The sequence below is a fragment of the Lepisma saccharinum genome, chromosome 5 (genome assembly GCF_977018435.1).
Source record: "Lepisma saccharinum chromosome 5, izLepSacc3.1, whole genome shotgun sequence".
Classification (NCBI taxonomy): Eukaryota; Metazoa; Arthropoda; class Insecta; order Zygentoma; family Lepismatidae; genus Lepisma; species Lepisma saccharinum.
In genome coordinates this window covers 15,844,043-15,869,780 of record NC_139233.1, presented here as the reverse complement: position 1 = coordinate 15,869,780, position 25,738 = coordinate 15,844,043, and the positions used below count along the sequence as shown (strand labels likewise).

Below are 25,738 nucleotides of genomic sequence, written 5' to 3'. Positions count from 1 at the left end.
TGGCATCTGTAATTCATGTGAGGCCGTACGCACAGATTTCTTTGGACTGCGCACAAAAGCCACTCTGACATCTTCCACCCTTTCGTCTGAGGTTGATGGTCGGCCACTTCTCGGTCCGTCAGCAACAGATCCTGTGCTCTTGAATTTGTCATATCACGACTTAATGCTCCTACCATCGGGCGGCACCTTTCCGTACGATGTTTGAAACTGTCTCTGCACTGTTTTTTGTGACCTGCTCTCGTGAAACCACAGGACACACTCAGCTTTTTCCTGATTTGTGTACATTTCCGGTTTGCTGGACACTGGCACTGCTACACTACCGCAACGTTACAGAAACCTGAAACAAAATAAACTTAAATAGTTTCCGAACATTTTGGTACCTTTTTTTCATGTGTATGTTGCATATAGCGGATACAGTTAATTTTTGTTTTCATACAAAGACTTCTCGGACACCCGGTATATCACTGAAAATGTGGAACGTGTGCAAAACGTAGCTCAAGACGACCGTCGTGTTACTGTTCGCATGGTATCAGATGTACTGAAAATGACTAGGGATGACTTGTGTGCCACTGGGCAATGGTTCCTCTTGCATAATAATGCAAAGCCCCATACTGCTGTATCGGTACCCGAATATGTGGCCAGACATTGTATCCCTGCTCTTCCACATCATCCATATTCGATTTGTGGCTGTGTGATTTCTTTCTGTTTTCCTGTGTGAAATTGTCGCTGAAGGAATGCAACGTCATTCCAGCAAACTGTGACAGTTGTGTTGAGAAGCATTGAAGAAGATACTTTTTCTTCTTTCTTCCAATACCCCCATTAACGCTGGCAGCTGTGTGTAGGGGACGGAAATCTGGGCAGGAGCAAGGATCATAAGTTGGTGAGTTGAATAGGCCTATATTATTTTTTACACTAGTCCAGGAATTTTTCTGACGCACATTATATTTCCATGCATCTTCCTTTCTCTTTAATTTAATCATTATTCCATTACTCTCAATATAGTTATAATTATACTTTATCACTTTGAAATTATACAGCTTTTTATGGATGATGTGTTCACTTGTATTTAATAAATGATAGGTGGAAAACATAGTTATCAGTTTTAGTAGTAAACATACTGATACTAGTATATTACAAACTTATTTTGTAATGGAATTATCAAGGTTTATGTTATTAGCTATGTTTATTAATGAATTCCTATTCTTCGTTCAATCCATTTGCGAAAATAAGCAACATTTGTGTAAGCAGTTGGTAACCTGGATACACCACATATGAATGCACCAGTTACTTGAATTGCTATTCCTGCCACATGGCCTTCGCAAACAAGTGGATCACCAGAATCAGCCTGCCAAATAGATATTTTTCATGATTAGAAAAACATACATTAGGCATTCAACACAGCATAAACATACAAAACTTTCCTTAAATCAATTTTTTTAACATAAATAATTTTTGTTTTTATTTTCCACTCCCATCAACGTGAATATACAGTGAACCATGTGGATTAGATACAGTTGAACCTGAGTTATACATATGTCAAGGTGAAGAGAAAATAATATATGTAACTTAGAATTAATTACAAATCAGATTTAGATACCTTGCCATAACATTATTAAAATAATGAAATTGTATCTATTTTGAGGAACAAGATATATGTAATACAGGTTGTTTCTGTCATAATGTGGTAAATTAACTTATCCAAAAGTTCAGTTCATAAGTTTTATGTGGATTAGTGTCCACTTCCCATTAAATGTTACTTTTTGGTCAAGCATGTAACATTTCCTCTTTCTGTTTTCTGTACCAACTAGTAGCAACTGAAAACATTCACCGAAGAAACTGCTGTTCTGTTTTTATTATGAAGCACTGCAAACGTCAGCTATCGACATCCTTTTAACATGTGTAGTTTCGTATCAGGATGTAATAACCAAAGAAGCAAATATAATTTAAATTATCATTATTAGTTAAATATAATGATATATAATATCAAATCATTAGGTCATATATTATTTTAATTACGTGTTGATTCCATAGTGTGATAACAGATAAATAAAGATTAGTAATTTTTCAAAATGCTAAGTTTACAATATGAGATTTTGTAATAGTTTCATTGTAATATTGCATTTGTGTGGGTAGGGTGTCTGTCTGTCTGTGTGTGTGTGTGTGTGAGAGAGAGAGAGAGAGAGAGAGAGAGAGAGAGAGAGAGAGAGAGAGAGAGAGAGAGAGTTTTTATACTTACTCTGCAAGGTGTTCTGTAGAATTGTAATGGTCCCTCAAGGTAACCTGTACACAATCGATGATCAGTGTGATTTTTAAAATTTCTAGCACATACATAGTCAGTAGAAATTGGCACATGTGCAGACTTCAGTTGGCCTGGCTTAACGAAAACCCCTCCTCTATAACCTACGTAGCCCCAACCAGCCACATAACACCATGTTTCTGCAAAAATAAAATAAAAATCAAATCCTCATATATTTTGGAATATGGCATGTTGGCAATGGCTACATATTCGGAAAATAAAATATTGGAGACAAAAACAAATAATAAATAAAATAAATAAAAAATAACTAGAAGAATGTTAAAGCATCTGAACACCACACCCAGTGAGAAAGAGAGAGGAGGAAGGAAGAGATTAGAACAAAATCGCCTTTATGGAGTGCAGCTAGAGTTAAAATGTAAGACTTAAATGAATTCAACTTGAGTGTATTACATTCAGACCATTTACATATTGAATTGAGGTCCTGTTGCAATGCTTAGGGCCTGGTATGTATACATATGTATATTTGTATGTCATCTGCATATTGATGATATTTGCAATGTTTTAGTGCTTCAATAAAAGATTTGATGTATAGGGAAATGGTCTTAGAATCCTTCCTTGTGTACTCCTTGTTTGATACCAAGCAATTTTGATATGCACAACTTATTCTCATGTACTAATTTTACACATTGCTGCCTGTTTGTTAAAAAGACTGAAACCATAACAATTTTTTTATCTCTTATGCCGATTGATTTCAATTTCTCTGCAGGGAGGTTGGTGTTTTTATGGAGTCAAATGCCTTGGTATAATCGAGGAGTACCAGGAACATAATTTTACCATTATCCAACCCCTTGGCTATGTCCTCAACAACACTAACTTACTAAAGTAGTTACTGTACTGTGTTTATTCTTGAAGCCTGATTGACATGGAGAATAGTGGTCATGAGTGATCTAAGGTCGGAATTTTTCTGGCCTTGTCCCCGCATTAAGTGGCCCACGAGGCTCACCCACCCTTAAATCAATAGGTACCTGGGGGAAAGCCTGGAAAGTAAAGGTGGCATGAGCATGGTGCTGATTACATCACCTCCAAAATGGCCGAGATTGAGAATGTGTGGGGCCCTACCCACACATCCCCTAAATGTGCCTTCATGACATGGTGCTTTGTGTACAAGGAACTTTACCTTATCAACATCAGATGATCTACTAATTGTTCTTTTACTATAACTTTAGACATAATTGGAATTAAACTTATTGGTTCTTAGATCGTTGACATCAAGGAGGTAGTCGTTTTTGGTTTAGGAGATGGTAACTAGAGCTGACCAAGTCTCTCTCTTTTCCTTACTGGTATTAGCTATTTCACTGGTTGTTGTGGATGAAGTTGTTGGAGATTTGCTTTGTATTCAGAGAGTTTGGCAGTAGATACGAGTCTGTGAGGGTGTTGAGCTTGTTAAAATGGGCAGAAAAAAATTTAATTGGTATGTGCTAAAGTTTGGAAGGGATTGTCTAATATTTGTTATGCAGTCTTCTGTGAGGAGGTTGAATGAGGTTGCGCCAATTCTTGCAATTTTATTTATGAGGCCTTCATCTTCAGTAGTCACATTTTTAATGTTGAGGATGAATTGTAGATTCTCCTGCAGTGTTACTCTGAGGTATCTTGCTTCCTTCACTCTCTTCACGTCGGTTTCTCTCCGTTTGATACATAGGCGTATGCAGAGTGGACTGAAAAGAGCCGCGAAATTTTCTGTTAATTTTACAAATAAAGCAAATAGAAGCAGTAAAAAAGTCGGGAAAACTGAAAGCGGTACGAATTATGTCAAAAGGGGGACATGTTTGTTACGACACACAAATGAACTTCTGAAATGTTTGTTGTCAACTTCACCTTACAATTACTTGAGAACTACTCATGCCCGTAGCCAAGCAGCGGCCAGGGGGGACTGAGCCACCCTGGAACTGCTATCAGCCCCCCTCCCCCAGCACTGCCATCAGCCCCCTTGACATTAGGTAAAACTATTTTGTATAATTTGTCTGCAGTGAAGAGTGAAAATATAGACAGGAGATATAATTTTGCTCACAACTTTGGTGAAGGATAAATTCACAGAAAATGAATAAGCAGCTATTATATATTCATCTTATTTATAAGAAGATAAGAAGAAGTCTAAGTAGCGGCAAGTACTTGGAACATTCCTTTCTCTAGACTTTAGAAAGTTTTTTCACAGGGGAGCTTCTTTATCTGTACCTTCCCTGCCCCTGTTGTGGCCTTCCGTTTAGACAGAAATCTGTGACTTGGACGTCATCATCCATATTCCTTCCACATCTGCGTCAAAGGTCAACAGGTCCCATGTATTGGGAACTAAGGGGAGTTTCATTGCTTCGGCTGGTGGTTGAATGTACTGTAGGCACTATGATTAAATATTGTGCATTTTATTTTGTGTGATATAAATATCTGTATCATCAAAAGTAGTATGGAGTGTATAATAAGGGATGATTTCAGCAGCAGCCAATTAACACTTCAACCGATGTTTTAAAAGATATAGAAAAAATGTAGTATTTGTATGATATTTCCAAATTTTATGTAACTTAATGCCCCCCCTCAATTTACCTAAATTTAATACTGTTAAACTTTGAAAAAGGGACTTGCTTTACAAAGCCCCTCTGATAATCCATGAGCCCCCTTTGGAGATGAATTCTAGATACGGGCCTGGAACTACTTGATGTACAATATAACAAACGCCATTCTTATTGTCTTTTTCCTACTTTCAGTTGCACTAAAAATGGTGTGTGTATGTGTGTGTGTGTGTGTGTCTGTGTATGTAGCTTGAATTTTGTACTCCCAAATGAAAAAACTAACCTTCCTGGGTCGCTCAATGCAGCTATGCAACATCCAATTTTACAAGGCCAGCCTCCTCCTGTGTACGCCAGTGGTTTGATATTTAATTTAGCATGGTCACAGCATTCTGCATAATATTTGTACTGCTTCCATTAATCATAAATTATATAATTATTCTCTGAATTCATTGTGAAATTATAGCTGTGCATGGTATGTTAGTACTATTATATTTTGAATGAGAGAATTTGATTTTGTTCGAAATAAAATTTTTCGCTGTGTCAACACTTGGATCATTTGAACCCATCACATTATACGGGTCCTATCCACTATCCCCTTATCGTAACTAAAATCAGGTGTAGCGACAGCCACTGTGGTGTGGTAAAAGTAGCTTACTTTTGCTGCCACCTAACGGGGGGAGAAGGAACTCCTTCTGCCTCACCAGACGCGAGGTGATTGACCCGTGGAAGCAGGGGGGAAAGACACTGGACACAAAAAGGACAGTGAGATTCGAGGACAACGATGAGAGAGGCCTCCTTCTATATTACTGATTGTTTGTGGTGTAATAGTGCATGTAAGTAGTGATCATCCAGAATAAACCAGGAGGTAAGATAACATTCTTTCATTTGGTGATACTACCCCAAAAGAACAATGCAAACGACAACACACACAGTCTTACATACATAGAATTATATTGGCCATAGGTTCAAATGCAAGACCCTCACTAGTCTGTTAAATACAGTTCGGGGTCTACTACGTGGAAGGAAGGTTCACCCCTTACATCTGGAGAGGATATGAATTTGATGCCTTTGATAATTCACAATACTATAAGTGAAATGCCTATTACTTGCCTTTTCTATATTTTAGTGTCATTTTGCCAACTTATTTAGACAGTTCTTAGTGCCTAGAAATCACAGGCACTAAATGTGTCCTCAAAAAGAAATTAAAAATCTTGAAATGACCATTAACATGGTGAAAATAATATCAGTGTTAAGAAAGGAAGATATTTCATGCCATTTGAGATGATCCACACTCTCTCTCACCAAAACAATCTGATATTGTTTTAGTAAAGATTGTGTTGTTTTACTATATAAATCTAAAGCTGGAACTCTACCATTTAAAACTACTTATATGTAACATATGATATTAACCATCAAGTGTCCAGGTATGATATTTTATGTTATGATGTAATTTCCATTTGAAAACTTGGAAAAAAATAAACCTACAGATTTATTTAGTGAAAAGGATTCAGCTGATATATATTTTACATTTGTTAGATTTAGTTATTCTGTACCAATATGGATTTTCAATTGCTTACATTCGTTATTTAAATAGTATAAATATTGTTACAATGATAGGAAAACCTGTGCTAAAGTGAAATAAATTAGTCTGCGTACACCTATCAAGGTTCTATTTTTACATAACTTAAATTCTACTATTGTGCGTTGCCAGTGGCGTGCCCAAGGGTGGGTTGGTTGGGGTTATAACCCCCCCCCCTTTGGCCCAGAATTCCTAAAAAAAAACGTCTAAGGTAGGAACATTTGACAAAATGAGGGCTGACTACCAAGAAAAAGTATACATAACACCTCCCGTTCGAAAACCCTGGGCACGCCACTGTGCGTTGCCCATATTGTTCATTATAAATGTCACTTACCCGCTGTGGGAGCCTTTTCTATCAAAGGAATTGCTTGAACAAACTGATTAAATTCGAATGGTTTCCTCAGTTTTACTACAGCGATGTCATTTTCCCCCTTTGGACTGTCAAAGTAAAGTCATATTTAAAATATTATGCTCTAAGAGTTCATACAATAAACAATCTCTGATTTCTATCCAATTAATGCATTGAATGTGTTTAAGATTACAGATTAATTATTGCTAAAAAAAAAAGTTTCTATGTTATTTTTTCTTCGTAAAAATATATGTAAATATTGAACATTTTGCTCGACGATCTTGTCAGTGGATGACATTCAATTTGACATCATCACACTGTGTATCTGGGAAGAAATCGGCCAAAGAGATTGGCTTGTATTAAGCAAAACGTATGAGAAACCTTCTTACAGCGAGAAAATTTGCTATATTTTAAACGTTTTTTTAGTGGTTTGTTGAAAACTGGCGGTAAAGGTAAAGAAGTTCACATTTCTCATGTGATCACGATAATCGCACCTTGAATCACTTCGGCAAAGGCCATACGCACAATGCTTACATGTTTCAACGCAGGATCTAATTTGTTTGCCTCGAAATATGGCGCAATCAACATGGGCGTCCGGAAGGGGGGGCAAGGGGGGGCCGTGGCCCCCCCTGGAAAATGAAAGTCAACCAAAAAATATGTATTTGACACATATAATTTCATTTTAGCCACAATAAAATGTGTTAATTATTGCATGAACACCATAAATTCAAATTAAAGCAATGTTTTATATGGAACAACACTATTTTTGGTGAAAATTTGCCTTCGTTTGCCCCCCCCCCTGGAAAAAAACACCTTCCTTGCCCCTCCCTGGAAAAAATCCTGCGGACGTCCATGGCAATCAATGAACTGTGGGAGAAGTCTTTCGCTGAATATCATCCATCAAATTTTTAGTTTCGTTTACGTTAGATAGGCGCGTATATTCTAGGATAGCTAGGTTAGCTCTGAAGCCCAGACTAAATACAAAAAATAATCGACTAGCAAATTTGACTTATGTTTACTCTCAAATAACGACCGCGGGAGAAGACGATAATATAGTGGAACCACAAGCGAAAAAACCTGCGCAGACCCGCGACTCCTGTGCACCGTACTCCCGCGAGAAGGGGATGGGAGAGTGGACCATGCAAACCGAACCGCTTGTGAACCGCTTGTTCTCACTATTGGGACGTGGTTTGCAGCGCCGGACGAACTGCTTGTGAACCGCTCGTGGCGATCCATAACCTGTCGGTTTTTCTGACGAACACAAAGGCATTCGGAGTTCACACTGGGACGGCGTCGTGCGTAGTTCGTTGCTTTTGGTCTGCTCGCGAACCTCCAGATTTTCTATTGGTTTTGTTGCAGTTTTTGGTGTAATTATGGAGTGGTCACAGGAAAATGCACTAAAGCTTATTGGTATTTATGAAACCAGATCTTTACTCTGGGATCCTAAACATAAGGACCATTTTAAAAGAAATTTGAAAGAAAATGCCTGGAGGGAAATAGGTGCAGAGATGAATATTTGTGCGGACAAATGTTACTTCAAATCCATCATAAGCTCCGTACCCAACGTCGTTCTTTCCTCTTCTTCTTGCACATACTAGCTATCACTAAAGCCGCATCACTTATCACCAAAATCGCATACTTTTCCTCACGCAAAGACATGATGACAAGATGAACACTGAACAAATGATTTCCTGTGGTTCGCGGTTTCCCATGGATCGTTGGAAGTTCGCTGTAAGAATAATTTCAGCGAACGGTTCACAAGCGGTTCGGTTCGTACATGTATACGCTCCTTTATGGCCCTAGCTGAACGGAAGAAGAGAAAGCTGCACGGGGACTTTTCGTCCTTGTGGTCGCTCTATACATGGGGATGGGCTCCTTTCCTTTAAAGCTATCACCAGGATCTGGTGGTGACCAGGCTTCTTCGCTTAGGGTAAAAACACGGTGAGGCACAGGAACCCTTGCTCATTGCACGGAGTCCGGTCAAGTCATAAAAATGTCAGGATATAATGAATGAACCGGCTGTCGGACAGGCACCTTGAACACCATCGCACAAGCTTGCAAACGACAACTCTGTCAAAAAAAAAAGTGGGGAAAAAGGAGGGTGTCTTCCAAAAAAAGGAAGAAGTGACCTTGAGTGGACCAATCACGGAGCCTTCCACTTAAAACAAGGGACCCAAGATCAAACCGTGTTTGTTCTTGGGAACCTCTCGCGATGAGCGGGGCTCCACTATGTTTTCCTTCGTTTAACTCCTTGTTTTGAATTACTGGAAACTTGTCCCTGCGAGTTTCTGGCGACGTGCAATGAGCTTCACTGTGTTTTTACCCTTAAATGCTTCCCGACCAGCGCCTGGAAGCGATCGGTGACATATTTGTAGTGGCTTCCAAACCCAAGCGTGGACAGGTAAGTCTTCATTTTATAACAGAGGTAAAACCTTACAGCGATGCCAATTCGCTAACCAGCATAGGATTTTCCCCAGGAAAGGGACATTTTAAAAAAGAACAAGAATAGGATATGGTGGTTGTTTTTTTTTTGTCGTCGTCGTCGTCGTCGTCTCCTCTGGGCCAACACTGTCCCATTGAACACACGCAGAACCAACCATGCTTTACAATGGTGACAAAGTTTTGAACCCCTCGGCTACTTTATTTATGGCGGGGTAAAGTGGCTGACCACATTGAAGGAAGTTTAAGAAAATTACGTACCTTACTGTGCAGATTTTATTCAGTGGATTGAGCATTGAGCGAGTGACATACGTTTTGAATGATCTGGTCTGCGTAGTGTAGTGAAACCATCAGTGATATAATTAACGAACTATTGACAAAACAATTTACTCTGCTTTTATATAAGAATAAGCTTCAAATCGTGAAGATATGCAGGCCTGGCATCACAAGGAAGAGCAGAATGGATTTGATTTCGTTTTGTTATTTAGCGTCTCTTTTCTGGCACTTTAGCTAATCGCGACGACGAGGATGACTGACGACACGAGGAAATGGATGAAGGGACATTCACAAAGAATTGCCATGCCCAGTTCTGGATTTGAACCCGGGACCCCTGGCGTCGTAGTACGCTGTACTAATAAGCATTTTACACAGACGTCGGCAAGATAAGAATGGAGTTCCTGTTCAAATTAAATGTTCAAGTTAAGAATTTTATTGTGTATTTTATTCTCGCACGTAGGCCTACATAAATATTTCACAACATGGACCTCTATATTTTATAATAACCATGAAATACTTTCCTTACTGTTTATATATTAATGAAACAGTGACATTTTTAGAATTATTTGTAAATTGTAAGTTACGTGTTTTTAATTACAATGTCACATCACTTCAGTTGCGGATCCAGAAATTTCAGTTGCGAGGGGCGAATTTCAGTAGTGTGCCTCACCTCACCAAGAATCATTTCTAACCTACACTTGAACTGTTTTATATGAACAATATATCTTGCTTACCGAAAAGTAAACATTATACATATATATGTTATATAGCCAATATACAGTGTGTATATACTCTGTCATACGATCGTTCGTCAAGCAAGAGGCCAAGTCACAAGCTCGCTCTACCACAATGAAGAAGCACACCTGACTTGGAACAAGAAGCAAGATCGTTGTTAAACAGGAAGCATGTTCCGCCTTCCAGACAGAGAGCATTCGACTTCAGCATGAGTACTGGTCGGGTGGAGATCAGTGCACTTCCAGATACTCTCTTTAGCCTGGAATTACGTTCGTCGATGTAGTGCTTTATTTGTTTGAAGAAATGGAAATATGGAAGTGAAAATGGTGTGTACGTTCACGCAAAAAGGATTGCCCGTTTCAATGCGCAATCTTGTGGTGCTCTAGTTATATACACCGTCATGTCAGTCTTTACTATAACAAGGAAAAAGGGAGAACTTACAAAAGATTACGTAAACGGAGTGGTAATGGAAAGTACGTTTACCCTTTTGAGAAGAATGCATGTCGAATATTTGACCAGTTTCCAGCATTACGTGCAGTGGCGTCTCGTCCCTTGGGGCTTCCGGGGCTTAGCTCCTAAAGAAAAACGAACGTATTGACGTAATTATCAATCACCATAACGAATAACCATCACACAGTATTTTAAAAGACGATTTTTACCCACGTAAATTCAATTTCTGTTGCAATGGATACGACAGCGCTCCTAGCGGCATTGATGTCAATTATCGTTTTCCGGGGCACGTCGCAAAGGAAGGCGTGGCCCAAGGTAACTTAATATACTATAAGGTAGCGCCATCCGAAAATTGCCGATCATGCACGAACGCGTGACGTCATGTGGGAGGATCGGTTATGCTCGGTGCCCCTTCGGTTATGTTCGTTCGGGGCTTGGCAGAAGCAAACGGCCGCTATCATTTCTATGCGAGTTTCAGAGAGGGAAAGTGTTTCATTACTTTGAGGGGTAAATATTAATTATCATACTTCGGGATGGTATTGAGGTATTCCTTTAATGATTAGTAACATAATTAAAACATGCTACTTTTAAAAGAGGGGAAAATTGCACATGCAAAAGTATTGTAAAAATTCATTTTTCTGAAACATGAGCGATATATTACAAAGAAGGTTGTCCGTGTTCTAATAAGAATTTCAGATTTCATCATTTCATAAATCGTATTATGATTTTAATAAGAAACGTTGCATGCTAAAGAAGAATTGCATAGTGAAAGAGTTACAAAGAAAGAATTGATTGATTGATAGATTTGGTTTATTTTTGCTTTTCTGTCTTTTTTAAATATGAAAGGAAAACCCATAAGAGGTAATCCACCCTTTCGATCTCTTCCTTTGTTTCCACAAACCGGCCTCCTTGGCGTAGTGGTTAGCACATCGCACTTCAACGCCAGAGGTTTGGGTTCGAATCCTGGCTTGGGCATGGATGTTTGTGAGTGTTCATTCATCATTTCATCACTCATCCCTATTTTCGCAAATTAGCCAAAAGTGACACAAGAAGCGAAGTAAAATTATGGTAAAATGAAGCAAATCAATCAAAAAATATTTGTTTTCACATATACTATCACATTTACTAAATTCTCAATTTTCCCATTAAGGACAAATCAATATCTTGCTCGATTGGATTCGAATCCGGGACCCCTGGCGTCGAAGCGCGATGTGCTAAGCACTACGCCAAGGAGATCGACAGAGGCCTCCGAGGTACTACGGGTTCACAGAAAGTCACATGAGTTCTATCGGATTATAAATTATGGATATTAGAGTTTGGATAATAAATAAATAAATTATATAATATATAATCTATAAATAAAAAAACACCCGTTCTTTTATAGAATCTCAAAGAGAGCGATAGTAACTTTATTTTTGAAGTTATCGAGTGAAAGAAGCAATATACAATCTAGATAAATTTTTACTCTGCATTTGATACTTACTCTAAATTCGAAAGAATTCCCAACCTTCTTCATATATTTATTTACTGTACAATAATTTACGTACGGATCAAAGTTCCACATGCAAAAATTTTTTGAAAAGTTTTATGTGGAGGAAGAATGATGAAATAGTTTGTAAGATAGTAGTTTCAGACTTTGAAAACGCAATTCCAGTTTGTAATTTGCAGATATTTTTAATTTCTCTGGTTCAAATTTGGCTGCAAGTTATCGTTGTCATAGTTCTAAAAAGTATTTTTTCGTATTAAGAACTTTACATACAAACGCGTGCAGAAGATGAGTCAAAGTGTACAAGTACTAATTTAACTAAGTTAACCTACTCGAAATACTTGATGAGTACCTACTAGGAACATCAAACTTAAATGTCTTAACCTACTAATTCAAGCCTATAGAAATAGATTTATTATCACACTGTAAATGAAACGCTTTGAGAATATCGATGAAAATATCTTAGTTTAATTAAACAATAAAGGAGAAAAGTTACATGAACTCACAATGATTGACCGTGCAACTGTACGAATCATTATTCGTTAAAGGACTTTGTCCGCAGATTTTCCATTTCCATTCCCATGTGTGTCTGAGTTGTATAACCCGAAAATATACTCCAAGGCTGATATGCGACACACATTTGTACATTAACGAAGTTACTTGCATTACACTAATCTTAGATCTTTCTCTTTTTGACAGAAATGTATTACAAAGAAATAATGTAACATCCATTGGTTTATATTGAGTACAAGGGTACAAAATTATTCACAATATATTTGTGAAATACCAAAATTGAACAAAGTTGCAAACATTTTAATGATGGGTGTAATATTCACTTATGCAATATTTACCATCGTGCATACAACGCTCTATGTAACTCGAATTGAAGATGTACTAAGTGAATTTAATTTCGAATAGCGTGAAAGTTAGTACACGATCTTCGAAATGCCCATTTCCGACAACGTTTTTCACAATAATGTGAACATACAAATCACAATCAACATCGGTCTGTGTTAAATGAAATTGTTAATAATTATAAATCCGACTTACATAAAATGTACTTAACAAATCAGTTAGGCTCACTACGTACTTCGCACTAGTTGAACACATTTTCAAGATATTGATGACTTCTCTTGTAGTACTGTCGGTTAGGTTACGTTCTAGATTTTGAACTTTTTTATTTGGTTAAAGCGGTTGAAAGAGGTTGTTTGTAATCTTTAATTTATTTGCTTCATTATGCAGATGTGTATTTCTCCTTTGTAATAGATCGAATATGTTTTCCAACAACGAAACATTGCTTGCAGTTTGTGTATATACCAACATCTATATATTTTTCACTTTTTTGGCAGCATAGTTAAAGGCCTGCACAAGACCTGGAGCAGACCCGTTCGCGAGACATCGCTCCTGAAATGCCATGCAACCTGCGCAACACCCTCGCTTGAGCAGCTTGTATGCCCACCTGCACAGATCGTTCCTGGCAGGCATTGTAGTTCCTTCTTATTCATTGTATACCTGTCCTCACGGGCAAGCGGGCAGTGGGTAGGTAAAATGCAGACTATGCTGGCCTCTAAGCATAGTCTTTAGCCTGTTTAGGGCACGTTTCCTTATTGCGTGTCTTTCGTAGCGTACAGCTCTGCAAACCTTATCAGCACGTCCTACAAGCGAAGCATATTGTGAAGATAAGTGTTTAGGAGAACTACACCATTTCCTCGATTATTTCGTACTAAAGTAATTGGATGTAATTTTAGCGATGGCACTGCAGTTGGCTTCAGCCCGTTCTTTGGTGGAAAATACAGAAATTCTGCTTTTAGATCTCGCACATAGTCTTCTTCACAATAATTGGCACTGCACACTTGCATTTTTTACATTTCGTCTACAAGCATGAATCCACTGTTTACTTACGCAATTATAGACTTGAAATCTATGATATTTTATGTCAGTTCCTTTAGTTTTCTGGTTATAGTTTTCATAGCTTGCTACAGCACAATTAGACATGATTGCAGTCTAGAAGTACAAAAATACAATAAAAATAAATCGAACGCTACAAAATCAACAACCTGCTTGTTCCGATTTTTGCGACGTGTTAGTAGCTAAATATACCCCGCACCAAACTTATTGCACATAGCAATGAGCACCGTCAAACCCGATCCTCCCAGATGACGTAATGCATACGTACTTCACATAGCAACGAGCACCCCCTGGGCGTGGCCTACACCCACCTACGCTACAGTGAAGGTCACATGCTAGCAGAGAGAGGAGGGAAGAGTGCAATGGATTTGAGTGCTGATTCGGGGCTACTTCCTTCGCGTCGCGTTCGATCTCGCGTGTTGTTCTGTAGTGTTTTGGTGGCTTTCATTCGCTATGTTTCTATGTTTGAGTGAGTTTGGCAGGGTTGATGTTTGAACACAAATTGATGAAAGACATAGGCTGTCAATTACAAGACACAATGAATTTGTCCGGAAAAATAGGCATAGCTATATTAAATAGAATTATCGATTGCTTAATATCTGAGGTCGACATGAACTTGCTCTACGAGGACATAATGAAAGAGAACAATCTTTAAACAGAGGCATCTTCCCAGATTTATTATCCCTTCATAGAAGAGGGAAAACTAAAGAGGGAACTTCGTGTTCTTTATTGTAGTGAAGAGTTGAAAAACATAAACTCTATCAGTATATTGCATTCATTTTTTATTTAAAATTATTTAGAGTGTACCTTTTCAGAAACAGTAAAAATGACAAACATAGTTTTAATAACTCCAGTGGCAACAGCTGAATCTGAACGATGTTTCAGCTTATTAAAATCTGCTTAAGAAATGCAATGGGACAAGACAGACCAAATGCCTTGGCACTTGCTTACAATAGAGAAAGAATACATTTCAATCATAGAGGGCTTCAACGAAAAAGTAATAACAAAATTTGCTGAGCAGAAGAACAGGAGTCAACGTTCGTAGAAAGGTATGTTTCACAACAATACCTGTTTCTTTTGTAATCATGTGAATTGTCATTTTATATTCTTTAAAAAGTAAGCCCCGGCCAAATTCGAGGCCTCGAGACTCCACTGATTACGTGCAAGTTTCGTCGAGAATTATATTGGGTGCCGAAGATTGCCAAAACTACCCGATGCGGTGTTGCCATGTCTTTTCTATGAAGCGAGTTACTATCGAAGGAAGCAGGAAGTCTGAGGCAACGTTCCAACGACCATCAAAGTCTAACAGGTATGTGCCAAGTGCACGAGTTTTAGCGGAAATTTTGCTTACCGGAAGGTGTGTCATTTCTGATTGCTGTAATATTGATAAAACGAAGCAATTGCACGAAGATGAAAACGATAAAGAATTGGAACAGGCGTTATTAGTGACGACTACGTTGTGTTGTGGTGATCCACAACGGCAGATTAATACAGACGTAAATAATTACGTATTTTGTCAGAAGCGAATAGGTTTCGTAAAATAAAACGAGTAGTTGATTCTCAATTTTCCCCCTTTTTTCATGTTTGAAACAATTGAGCATTTCATCACGAGTTAGGTATTAATTAAAGAAAAGACTGTAATATTAATCTAAAAGAAATTGACTATTTTTGTATGGAATATTGTAATGTCGGTACGTCTGTCTTTTGCAGATCGAAATACTATGATTGATAACCGAATTGTCAGTAGTGAATTATGTGCCAAGTAAATTTAATGTGTGTAAATCTACGTATTTTTGGATAAAACAATATTTGTAACCTTTTTAGTAAACTTTAGTAAATTGACTCAAGCCTGTAATTTACGTAACATTATAGGGTCATTGTTAATCCATTGTCACTTGTTAAATGCATATTTTATGCTGATCTTAAGTATACGAGTATCTCGTCGTCAAGAAATCACATGCGTGAATTTGCATTGACAATTGTTTTGGGGAAATTGTTGTTATTTAATTTATGCTAGAATGAGCTGTTAATTAGATTTGAATTTTCGGCAATATCTTTCTATATTTTTATTTAGCCAAAGAAGACTATTACCGGAAGACATATTTTGTAGGGATATAATTCCGGTACACAAGAAGGTTAAATAGTGTGGTTAATATTGGAGTTTTTACTTTGGTGTATTGATATTAGTATATGAACTTAGTTATTATTCTTACAGGTATTGAGTGCACATTTGAATAGCGTTTGGGCCTAATTTTCCCTAGTTTAATTCTGAAAGGATTTTGGAAAATGCATTTTTCCTGAACACGATATTTGCGTAGTTCTTTGCATATTTTCCAGTGAGGTTTGTTGGCGGACCTTAAAGTGTGCCTTAACCTCGGCATATTAACTTCACACCCTAAATTTTTTGTGCGTTCTGCGATTGTTATTTTGAATATCCACGGAAACCTCGGGTCCCATTAAGCACGCCGAAGCTGAACGTTACAACAGGAATCAATTGATCCAGAGATTATAGTATTGTTTTGCATGCAAAGATAGGAAGGGACCCAGTATATGGTCTGATTGATTTTACTTTGTTTTTCTGCCACTTTTAGCTAATCACGAAGATGAGCATGAAATTGATGACGGAACACTCGCAAAGAACACTCATGCCCAGGCCGGGATTCGATCGCGGGATCCCTAGTAGATGGTCATTAATGTATGTTGTTATCATAATTCCTCCTATTGCCACCGTAAACTGGTCTATTAGAGTAGAGGTTGACCCCGCCAACGTCAATCGCTATTTAATATTCGCAATTCATTTGCACGTATTTATAACTAATTTGCACGGGTTTTAATTAATTCGCACGTACTTAGAATTCATTAGCAAGTACTTAGAGTACTTTACCTTTATGTGTTTGCATGTTTATAACTTTTTATGAATATATATTTATTTATTTTATGAAAAATATGTATATAGAAGGTAATTAGAGGTACTAAATGCTATGCATATGGTTTTATATTCATTACTGCAAAGTATGTAATGTATGAAACTATAATAATTAATGTTTATAATATTGAAAATAAGTTTTCTATGGTTTATGAACCGCTATGAAAGGTGTTAATGGTACAGGTCCAATTACGATTGGGGACGGTCCCGGTACTCGAACCCGAGATATGTAATATTATTAATTAGTACTATGTAATAATTTCATCATGTTATGAAACACGATGGTGCAACACGCTAGACAGAATACTGTCTCTGAATCTCGACTCCGCTCTGATGCCAGACAGAGAGAATGAATTAATATTCAGCGCAGGTAGAGAAGAAAGGAATTTTGGGGAAGCGCGCTCAAGGTCAAATGACGTCACAACGTCAGAACAAAGGAAGAACCTGATTGACCAATCAGAGATCGCGTCGGTAGGTTTTCAGAACCGGTTTTTTCAAGGTTAACCAGTACGCAATAACAGGGGAAAGCTATGCAATACTGTAGGGCAGGGGAGGTATTCAACCAGACAACAAAGGATGTCTGAGAATGCGCAGCAAGGGTCAAATCTCTGAAGCTATGCGGTTTCCGCCGCCAATTAATATTCCGCTCAGGTTTGCCTTCAAGGCACAGGACGCTTTAGCGCAGGGTTTTTTTATCTGTACTATGAAGAAGGGAGAGCTATTAGGGACGGGGCCTACAGTTTTCACCATTTGCTTTTATCACGGGGTAACGAACCTAGGACCCTTTGATTATTGATTTAGGTAGTAAATGTATGTTACTGTGTGCTATTTAACTTAATTTTGAGTTTATTTTTTACCAAACTTTGACTTTATGTCAAACATTTTCACAGCTTATCCTTATTTTTACCAAAATAACACTATTTGTACTAATCAGGCAACACTTTTATTAAATTTTGGACTCACAAAGACATTTTTTCAACTTTTAACTTATTATTTTACAACTTTAAGTTAATTTTTTACCAAAATAACACTATTTGTACTATTCAAGCAACATTTTTTATTAAATTTTGGACTCACAAAGACATTTTTTTCTACGTTTAACTTATTATTTTACAACTTTATATTAATTTTTTACCAAAATAACACTATTTGTACTAATCAGGCAACATTTTTTATTAAATTTTGGACTCACAAAGACATTTTTTCAACTTTTAACTTATTATTTTACAACTTTATGTTAATTTTTACCAAAATAACACTATTTGTACTATTCAGGCAACATTTTTTATTAAATTTTGTATTTACAAAGAGATTTTTTCAACTTTTAATTCATTATTTACAAGTTTATGCCTATTTTTTACTCAAATAACACAATTCTATCTGTTCAGGAAAGACTTTTAGTTACATTTTCGACACACAAAGTGTGTGTTCTCAACTTCTATCTGTTTATTTCACAAGTTTAGGCTTATTATTACCAAAATAACACAATTCAATCTGTTCAGGAAAGACTTTTAGTTATATTTTCGACACACAGAGTGTGTGATCTCAATTTCTATCTGTTTATTTCACAAGTTTAGGCTTATTATTACCAAAATAACACAATTCAATCTGTTCAAGAAAGACTTTTAGTTACATTTTCGACACACAGAGTGTGTGTTCTCAACTTTTATTTGTTTATTTTACAAGTTTAGCCTAATATTTACTCAAATAACACGATTTGAACGTGTTTTTATTACATTTTGGACTCTCAAAGACACACACACACACACACACACACACACATACAGAGAGAGAGAGAGAGAGAGAGAGAGAGAGAGAGAGAGAGAGAGAGATTTTTTCCAAGTTTACAGGATTATTCTCTAGTTTACTCAAATAACACAATTTAGATGTGTTTTGAATTATATTTTGTACACATGAAGTGTGTTTCGTCAAGTTTTACCCGTTTATTTTACAAGTTTAGGCTTAATATTACTCAAATAACACAATTTAATCTAGTCAGGAAGGATTTGTTATTATATTTCGGATGCACAAAGAGAGGTTTTCAACTTTTTTATTGATTTTTTGCAGGGTATGTATTAATTTTTATTTATTTTGTTTTGTATCATATATACATTTACAAATTTTTAACTTAGAGTTTAGTATTTATTTAATTTTTTCAAAAACACTAAAAAAAAGTACTTTTAGCTAAAATGTAAGCCACAGAATATATTATTATTATTATTAGGGTTTACTGATTTCCACTATGCTATTTTTGGTTCTGTATTTCTATATGTATTTATTTAGGGCAGGTTACGCCTGCCACGTAGGAAAGTTTGTTTATTTTAGAGTTTGCTGAGTATTTTGTTACTGCTATACTAGGTAAAAGTTTTCTAAATATACCAGATAGAGCTCTATATACTTTTGTTTTTGCTATTTTGGAGATGATGCGATCAGCACCACTCTCCATCTGCTTTTTATTTTATGTACCCAATATTATTTTGAGGCTTAGTGAATTCTAGAGCCTATTTATGCAGGAGAGAGGGCTTGAAAATTTTGATCTCAGACAACTCACAACTATTTGTCAGAGTATTTTAAAGGATATTTTATACTTATTATGTGCCACTAGAATATCTAAGCTTGCTTAATTTTAATGCCTGTAACGCATTTATTGTATTTCTAGCTAAGGCTTACTGGATAAAGTACACGAAATGTTTAACATTTCGATTATTTGCCTAATTTTTAGTATAACGAAAATTATTGTGTGTCTATAAAGACTGAAATGCCTTTACCGAAGGGTCCACAACTGGACGCTTACCAACATTGTTTTTTTTTTTTTTAAATATAACCATTTATCAATATATTGACAATTCACAGGACAAGACGAAGTTCACAGACGACTTACTATATGGACCATAGGTTCACTTGCTAAATGTTTTTTCTATGCTAGAAGAATTATTTAGCCTTATAACCTTTTTCAAGGTATTTTTTAAGTATTACTGGATTTTTTGGGTGCATCAACATTTGGGTTATTTTCATTTGGCTTATTATACGAGGCTACAATCACTATTTGAACACTGAAATTCTCTGATTGAAACTAAAAGCTTAGGCTGTAACTAGGGACTTAGCATGTATATCGACAATTTATAGGACAACACGAACCTTACAAAGGATTATAGGTGATGTAGGACCACACGCCAGAGCTTTGTTAATCTGCAAGAAGCAGTTGCAACTAATGCTATGAGGATATAATGTATTTTTTTCATGTTTCAAAATCAATTCAGTGTCTGCGAAAGTACCTCGAATAATGATATCCATGTTGGCATCGATGATGAATCTGGTTTCTGGTTTTATGTTGTTCATTTGGTGTGTGCCTCTGATAGACTGCATTTTGGTTTGGTATCAATAAAAAGTTTTAAAAATATGCAACTAGTGCTACAAAAGGAACGGAAATTATCGACAATTTATAGGACAACACGAACCTTACAAAGGATTATAGGTGACGTAGGACCACACGCCAGAGCTTTGTTAATCTGCAAGAAGCAGTTGCAACTAATGCTATGAGGATATAATGTTAATTTTTCATTGTTTCACAAGAATGCTATTTTTTACACAACCAATATTTGCTTTTTCAAGTAACTACATGTACCAGAAGTACTTACTGGCCAACTCTAACTAGACTTCGACTTATTCTATATCAGGTGCTAAATTTATAAAGAACTATGATTGTGTATATTTCTGAGGAAGTAGGCAAAAGCAGATTACACGATTAAAGTATCTGAAAAACAGATTTTTCTATGTAAGTATATTTTTATTGACTGGCTTATTTAACAGAAAGACTGCAAAATTCACTAAATGTAGTTCTATCGTATAGGTGGTTTCAGAGATATAAAAAGAACAAATATAAGATTTCACTTTTTTTGCTTCTGAGGCTAATCGCGACGCTAAGGGTAAATGGCGAGGAAATGTAACGGAGGAGAAACACTCCCAAAAGTTATGGGCTGCATGTAAGTTAATACCACAGAGATATTACAGTAGGTGTAGGTTCTACCACCAGAACTTTTCTATTATAATAATACTGGTTATGCTGTACTGTTAGCTAAAGATGCTGATATTTGAGAAACTTAAAAGCTTATTTGCAAAATTTTAGATAAATAATAATCTGTTAGACTGTAAACATATTTTATATCCATTCTGCTAAAGATCCGATGACAAAATTTAAAAATTGTAATCGCCCAGACAGGGACTCGAACCCTGGACAGATAGGTTAAAAGCCTAATGCTATACCAACTAAGCTATCTGGGCACAAGGTATTTTTTTTCTTGAAAAGTTAGTTATGTTAAGAAATATATTGAAACATTTGAGAACACTTTTGGTCTGGTTCGACAGAGAAGGAGACAACATTTCCAAATTTTTACAGACTGGGTGTATATAGAGGCCTTCACTATATGTAATTCGAAACGCTAAAGTTCAGATAGCTTCCAAAATCCAAAATTGAGGTAAAGATTGTGTTTGGCGAGATTAACAAGTTACAATTATATCCAGTTACGGACAAATAAAGCTAAAACTCTCAGATTTACTGTACTAGCCAAGTTTTAGTAACATTTTCCTTCACTATAGTACTAATACCAAAGAAATAGGTATATTTTATTTATAATTTGACAAAATGTACTAGTATTTAATTCACAAAGTTAGGTAAAAAAAAACAGTATTTTAAAAAAATATTGTTGCTGCCTTCAAATTTTATGTTATTTAGCCACTAACAACTGGTTTACACTGTTTGACATCCTTTAAATAGCAAAAGAAGGAATTATTTGTTTAGTATTTTTACTACTTTATATTTATTTAAGAAAACAATTGTACAGTTTAACTTAATTTTTAACAAATTGTTACTAATTTATATATCAAAGTTATGTTATTTAGAGTGTTTGAAGGCGTATAAAGTTAATATTTGTACTTATCAGTGCAACTAACAATTATATTTTACACACAAAAGATAATGTTTACAGTTAAATCACTTGAATCAGAGAATAATATTTTACAGTAATTGATTCATTCAGCACTAGTCAGTACTTTTATGCATCAGAAAGTTTTCTTAATTTTCTATTATGCATGCTATTTTGTGCTATTCTTAAAATGTATTTCTAAGGCAAACTGGTTTAATTTTCTGCTTATAATGGAAAGTTGACATAGTTTTCGCACAATGCTTTGTACATTTGTTATATTCACTACTTACAATTCAAATATTATGCTTATTTAATGTATAACTAACTAACTCTCTAGCCTTCTTAAACCCGAAGGTTCATGGCTGCAGCAACACATGCCTCTCATCTGTCCATGTCCTGAGCAAGATCTATATACTCCTTTACATCCCTACCAATTTCCTTTAGGTCCATCTCTACATTATCCCTACATTTTGTTTTGGTCTTCCTATTGGTCTTTTACCATCAGGTTTCCCAACAAGAATCCTGTATATTTTTTTCCTCTCCCATTTGTACCACATGATCTACACATCTAAGTCTTCTTGATTTAATTATTCTAATAATATCTGGACATGAATACAAATTATGTACTTCTAAATTATGTAATCTTCTCCACTCATCTGCCTCCTCATCTGTTTTAGGCCCAAATATTTTCCTAAGGATCTTATTTTCAAATACTCTCAATTTATGTTCCTAGCTTATACTGTAGTTATTATATCTTTTTCTATCAGCTTATTTTGAAATTAATATTATTAGGTATAGTCTTTGATTTATAACTATATTGCTTTTCTTTTTTATCAATTTATCTAAGACTACACACAGACAAACACATGTGTACACACTTTTATGTACATAGATATGCCTTTTTTAAATATTTTAGTATGAAGATTGCACTTTAGCTATTCAAGCAAGGGTAGGAAAGGTAGGATTTCTGAGAATTTGTTGCAGGATTTTGTTGTCCAAGTATAGAGGAGAACTGAGCTGAGAGACTGTTTTGAACCTTTTCATGAGAGTTTGCATGTGAACTGTATTCAAATTGACCACTATTGACTGTGCATGCTTCTAAGTTTTGATGTTATTTTACATCAACCCTGTGAGACTGTAGAGAGTTTTCCCTTTTCAAGTATTTTTTACTGATTGTATTTATATATGTTTTGGCGAGTTAGCAGTTTTATGTTATGAGGCAGTTTATTGTAGAATATTTTTACCTGATGGTATGATATATTGAGTGTATGCTGTTTTACTTGTAATTATTTTTCTTTTTGTGTTGTGTATTTGACTATATTTTGTCCAAGTTCGTAGAATTTAGAATAATTGTTATTGACTTGTAGATGTAGTGAGTAATAATCCTTTGCAAGATGCCCTATACTTTAGTCTGAACATTATTCTTAGTGTTCACTTTTGAAACCTTAGTATTCTGGTAGTATTATTAATGTAGAGGTAAATTAGGCTGAAATGTAGGCATTTTTCTGATAAATTATACTCACTTAGTTGTTTCAGCAGGTAGAAGTTGCATGATGGTTTACTGCTGATGATGTTAATTTGCTCTTCTTATGTACTACGTATGATGTAGCTTACTTGAGTAATTGGAATTTTCTACTGAAAAAAGGATTGCTTGTCTATTTTATTCCTATGTTGTTGAGTTTGTCCATAAGCAAGCCATGTTTTTACTCTATCCTATGCCTTGGAAGAATCTAGATATATTGTGTTTGCAGTTTTATGTTTCTCTAAGGTTTCAGCTATGTAGTTTTTTAAACTGTGCTATGGGTGTGACTATTGATTTCTCTTTCTGGATGCCATGTTGGTTTCTGTGTATTCCTCTTGCTGCTTGAATTTGACAGATGAGAGGCATGTGTTGCTGCAGCCATGAACCTTCGGGTTTAAGAAGGCTAGAGAGTTAGTTAGTTATACATTAAATAAGCATAATATTTGAATTGTAAGTAGTGAATATAACAAATGTACAAAGCATTGTGCGAAAACTATGTCAACTTTCCATTATAAGCAGAAAATTAAACCAGTTTGCCTTAGAAATACATTTTAAGAATAGCACAAAATAGCATGCATAATAGAAAATTAAGAAAACTTTCTGATGCATAAAAGTACTGACTAGTGCTGAATGAATCAATTACTGTAAAATATTATTCTCTGATTCAAGTGATTTAACTGTAAACATTATCTTTTGTGTGTAAAATATAATTGTTAGTTGCACTGATAAGTACAAATATTAACTTTATACGCCTTCAAACACTCTAAATAACATAACTTTGATATATAAATTAGTAACAATTTGTTAAAAATTAAGTTAAACTGTACAATTGTTTTCTTAAATAAATATAAAGTAGTAAAAATACTAAACAAATAATTCCTTCTTTTGCTATTTAAAGGATGTCAAACAGTGTAAACCAGTTGTTAGTGGCTAAATAACATAAAATTTGAAGGCAGCAACAATATTTTTTTAAAATACTGTTTTTTTTTACCTAACTTTGTGAATTAAATACTAGTACATTTTGTCAAATTATAAATAAAATATACCTATTTCTTTGGTATTAGTACTATAGTGAAGGAAAATGTTACTAAAACTTGGCTAGTACAGTAAATCTGAGAGTTTTAGCTTTATTTGTCCGTAACTGGATATAATTGTAACTTGTTAATCTCGCCAAACACAATCTTTACCTCAATTTTGGATTTTGGAAGCTATCTGAACTTTAGCGTTTCGAATTACATATAGTGAAGGCCTCTATATACACCCAGTCTGTAAAAATTTGGAAATGTTGTCTCCTTCTCTGTCGAACCAGACCAAAAGTGTTCTCAAATGTTTCAATATATTTCTTAACATAACTAACTTTTCAAGAAAAAAAATACCTTGTGCCCAGATAGCTTAGTTGGTATAGCATTAGGCTTTTAACCTATCTGTCCAGGGTTCGAGTCCCTGTCTGGGCGATTACAATTTTTAAATTTTGTCATCGGATCTTTAGCAGAATGGATATAAAATATGTTTACAGTCTAACAGATTATTATTTATCTAAAATTTTGCAAATAAGCTTTTAAGTTTCTCAAATATCAGCATCTTTAGCTAACAGTACAGCATAACCAGTATTATTATAATAGAAAAGTTCTGGTGGTAGAACCTACACCTACTGTAATATCTCTGTGGTATTAACTTACATGCAGCCCATAACTTTTGGGAGTGTTTCTCCTCCGTTACATTTCCTCGCCATTTACCCTTAGCGTCGCGATTAGCCTCAGAAGCAAAAAAAGTGAAATCTTATATTTGTTCTTTTTATATCTCTGAAACCACCTATACGATAGAACTACATTTAGTGAATTTTGCAGTCTTTCTGTTAAATAAGCCAGTCAATAAAAATATACTTACATAGAAAAATCTGTTTTTCAGATACTTTAATCGTGTAATCTGCTTTTGCCTACTTCCTCAGAAATATACACAATCATAGTTCTTTATAAATTTAGCACCTGATATAGAATAAGTCGAAGTCTAGTTAGAGTTGGCCAGTAAGTACTTCTGGTACATGTAGTTACTTGAAAAAGCAAATATTGGTTGTGTAAAAAATAGCATTCTTGTGAAACAATGAAAAATTAACATTATATCCTCATAGCATTAGTTGCAACTGCTTCTTGCAGATTAACAAAGCTCTGGCGTGTGGTCCTACGTCACCTATAATCCTTTGTAAGGTTCGTGTTGTCCTATAAATTGTCGATATACATGCTAAGTCCCTAGTTACAGCCTAAGCTTTTAGTTTCAATCAGAGAATTTCAGTGTTCAAATAGTGATTGTAGCCTCGTATAATAAGCCAAA

The 25,738-nt window shown here is 35.6% G+C and overlaps 1 protein-coding gene across 2 annotated transcripts in view; it reads right to left on the bottom strand.

Annotated features, from left to right (window-relative positions):
* Window positions 1-1,184: 1,184 nt before the first annotated feature.
* LOC145988225 (trypsin V-B-like) overlaps window positions 1,185-25,738 on the bottom strand; it is a 61,531-nt gene continuing 36,977 nt past the window's right edge. For both annotated transcript variants that reach the window (XM_083123071.1, XM_083123072.1), the window contains 3 exons: window positions 6,732-6,835; window positions 2,237-2,436; window positions 1,185-1,345 (listed from right to left, as the gene is read on the bottom strand). In XM_083123071.1, coding sequence (XP_082979197.1) covers window positions 1,187-1,345; window positions 2,237-2,436; window positions 6,732-6,835 — 463 coding nt within the window. In that variant the 3' untranslated portion in view covers window positions 1,185-1,186. The remainder of the gene's footprint in view (window positions 1,346-2,236; window positions 2,437-6,731; window positions 6,836-25,738) is intronic.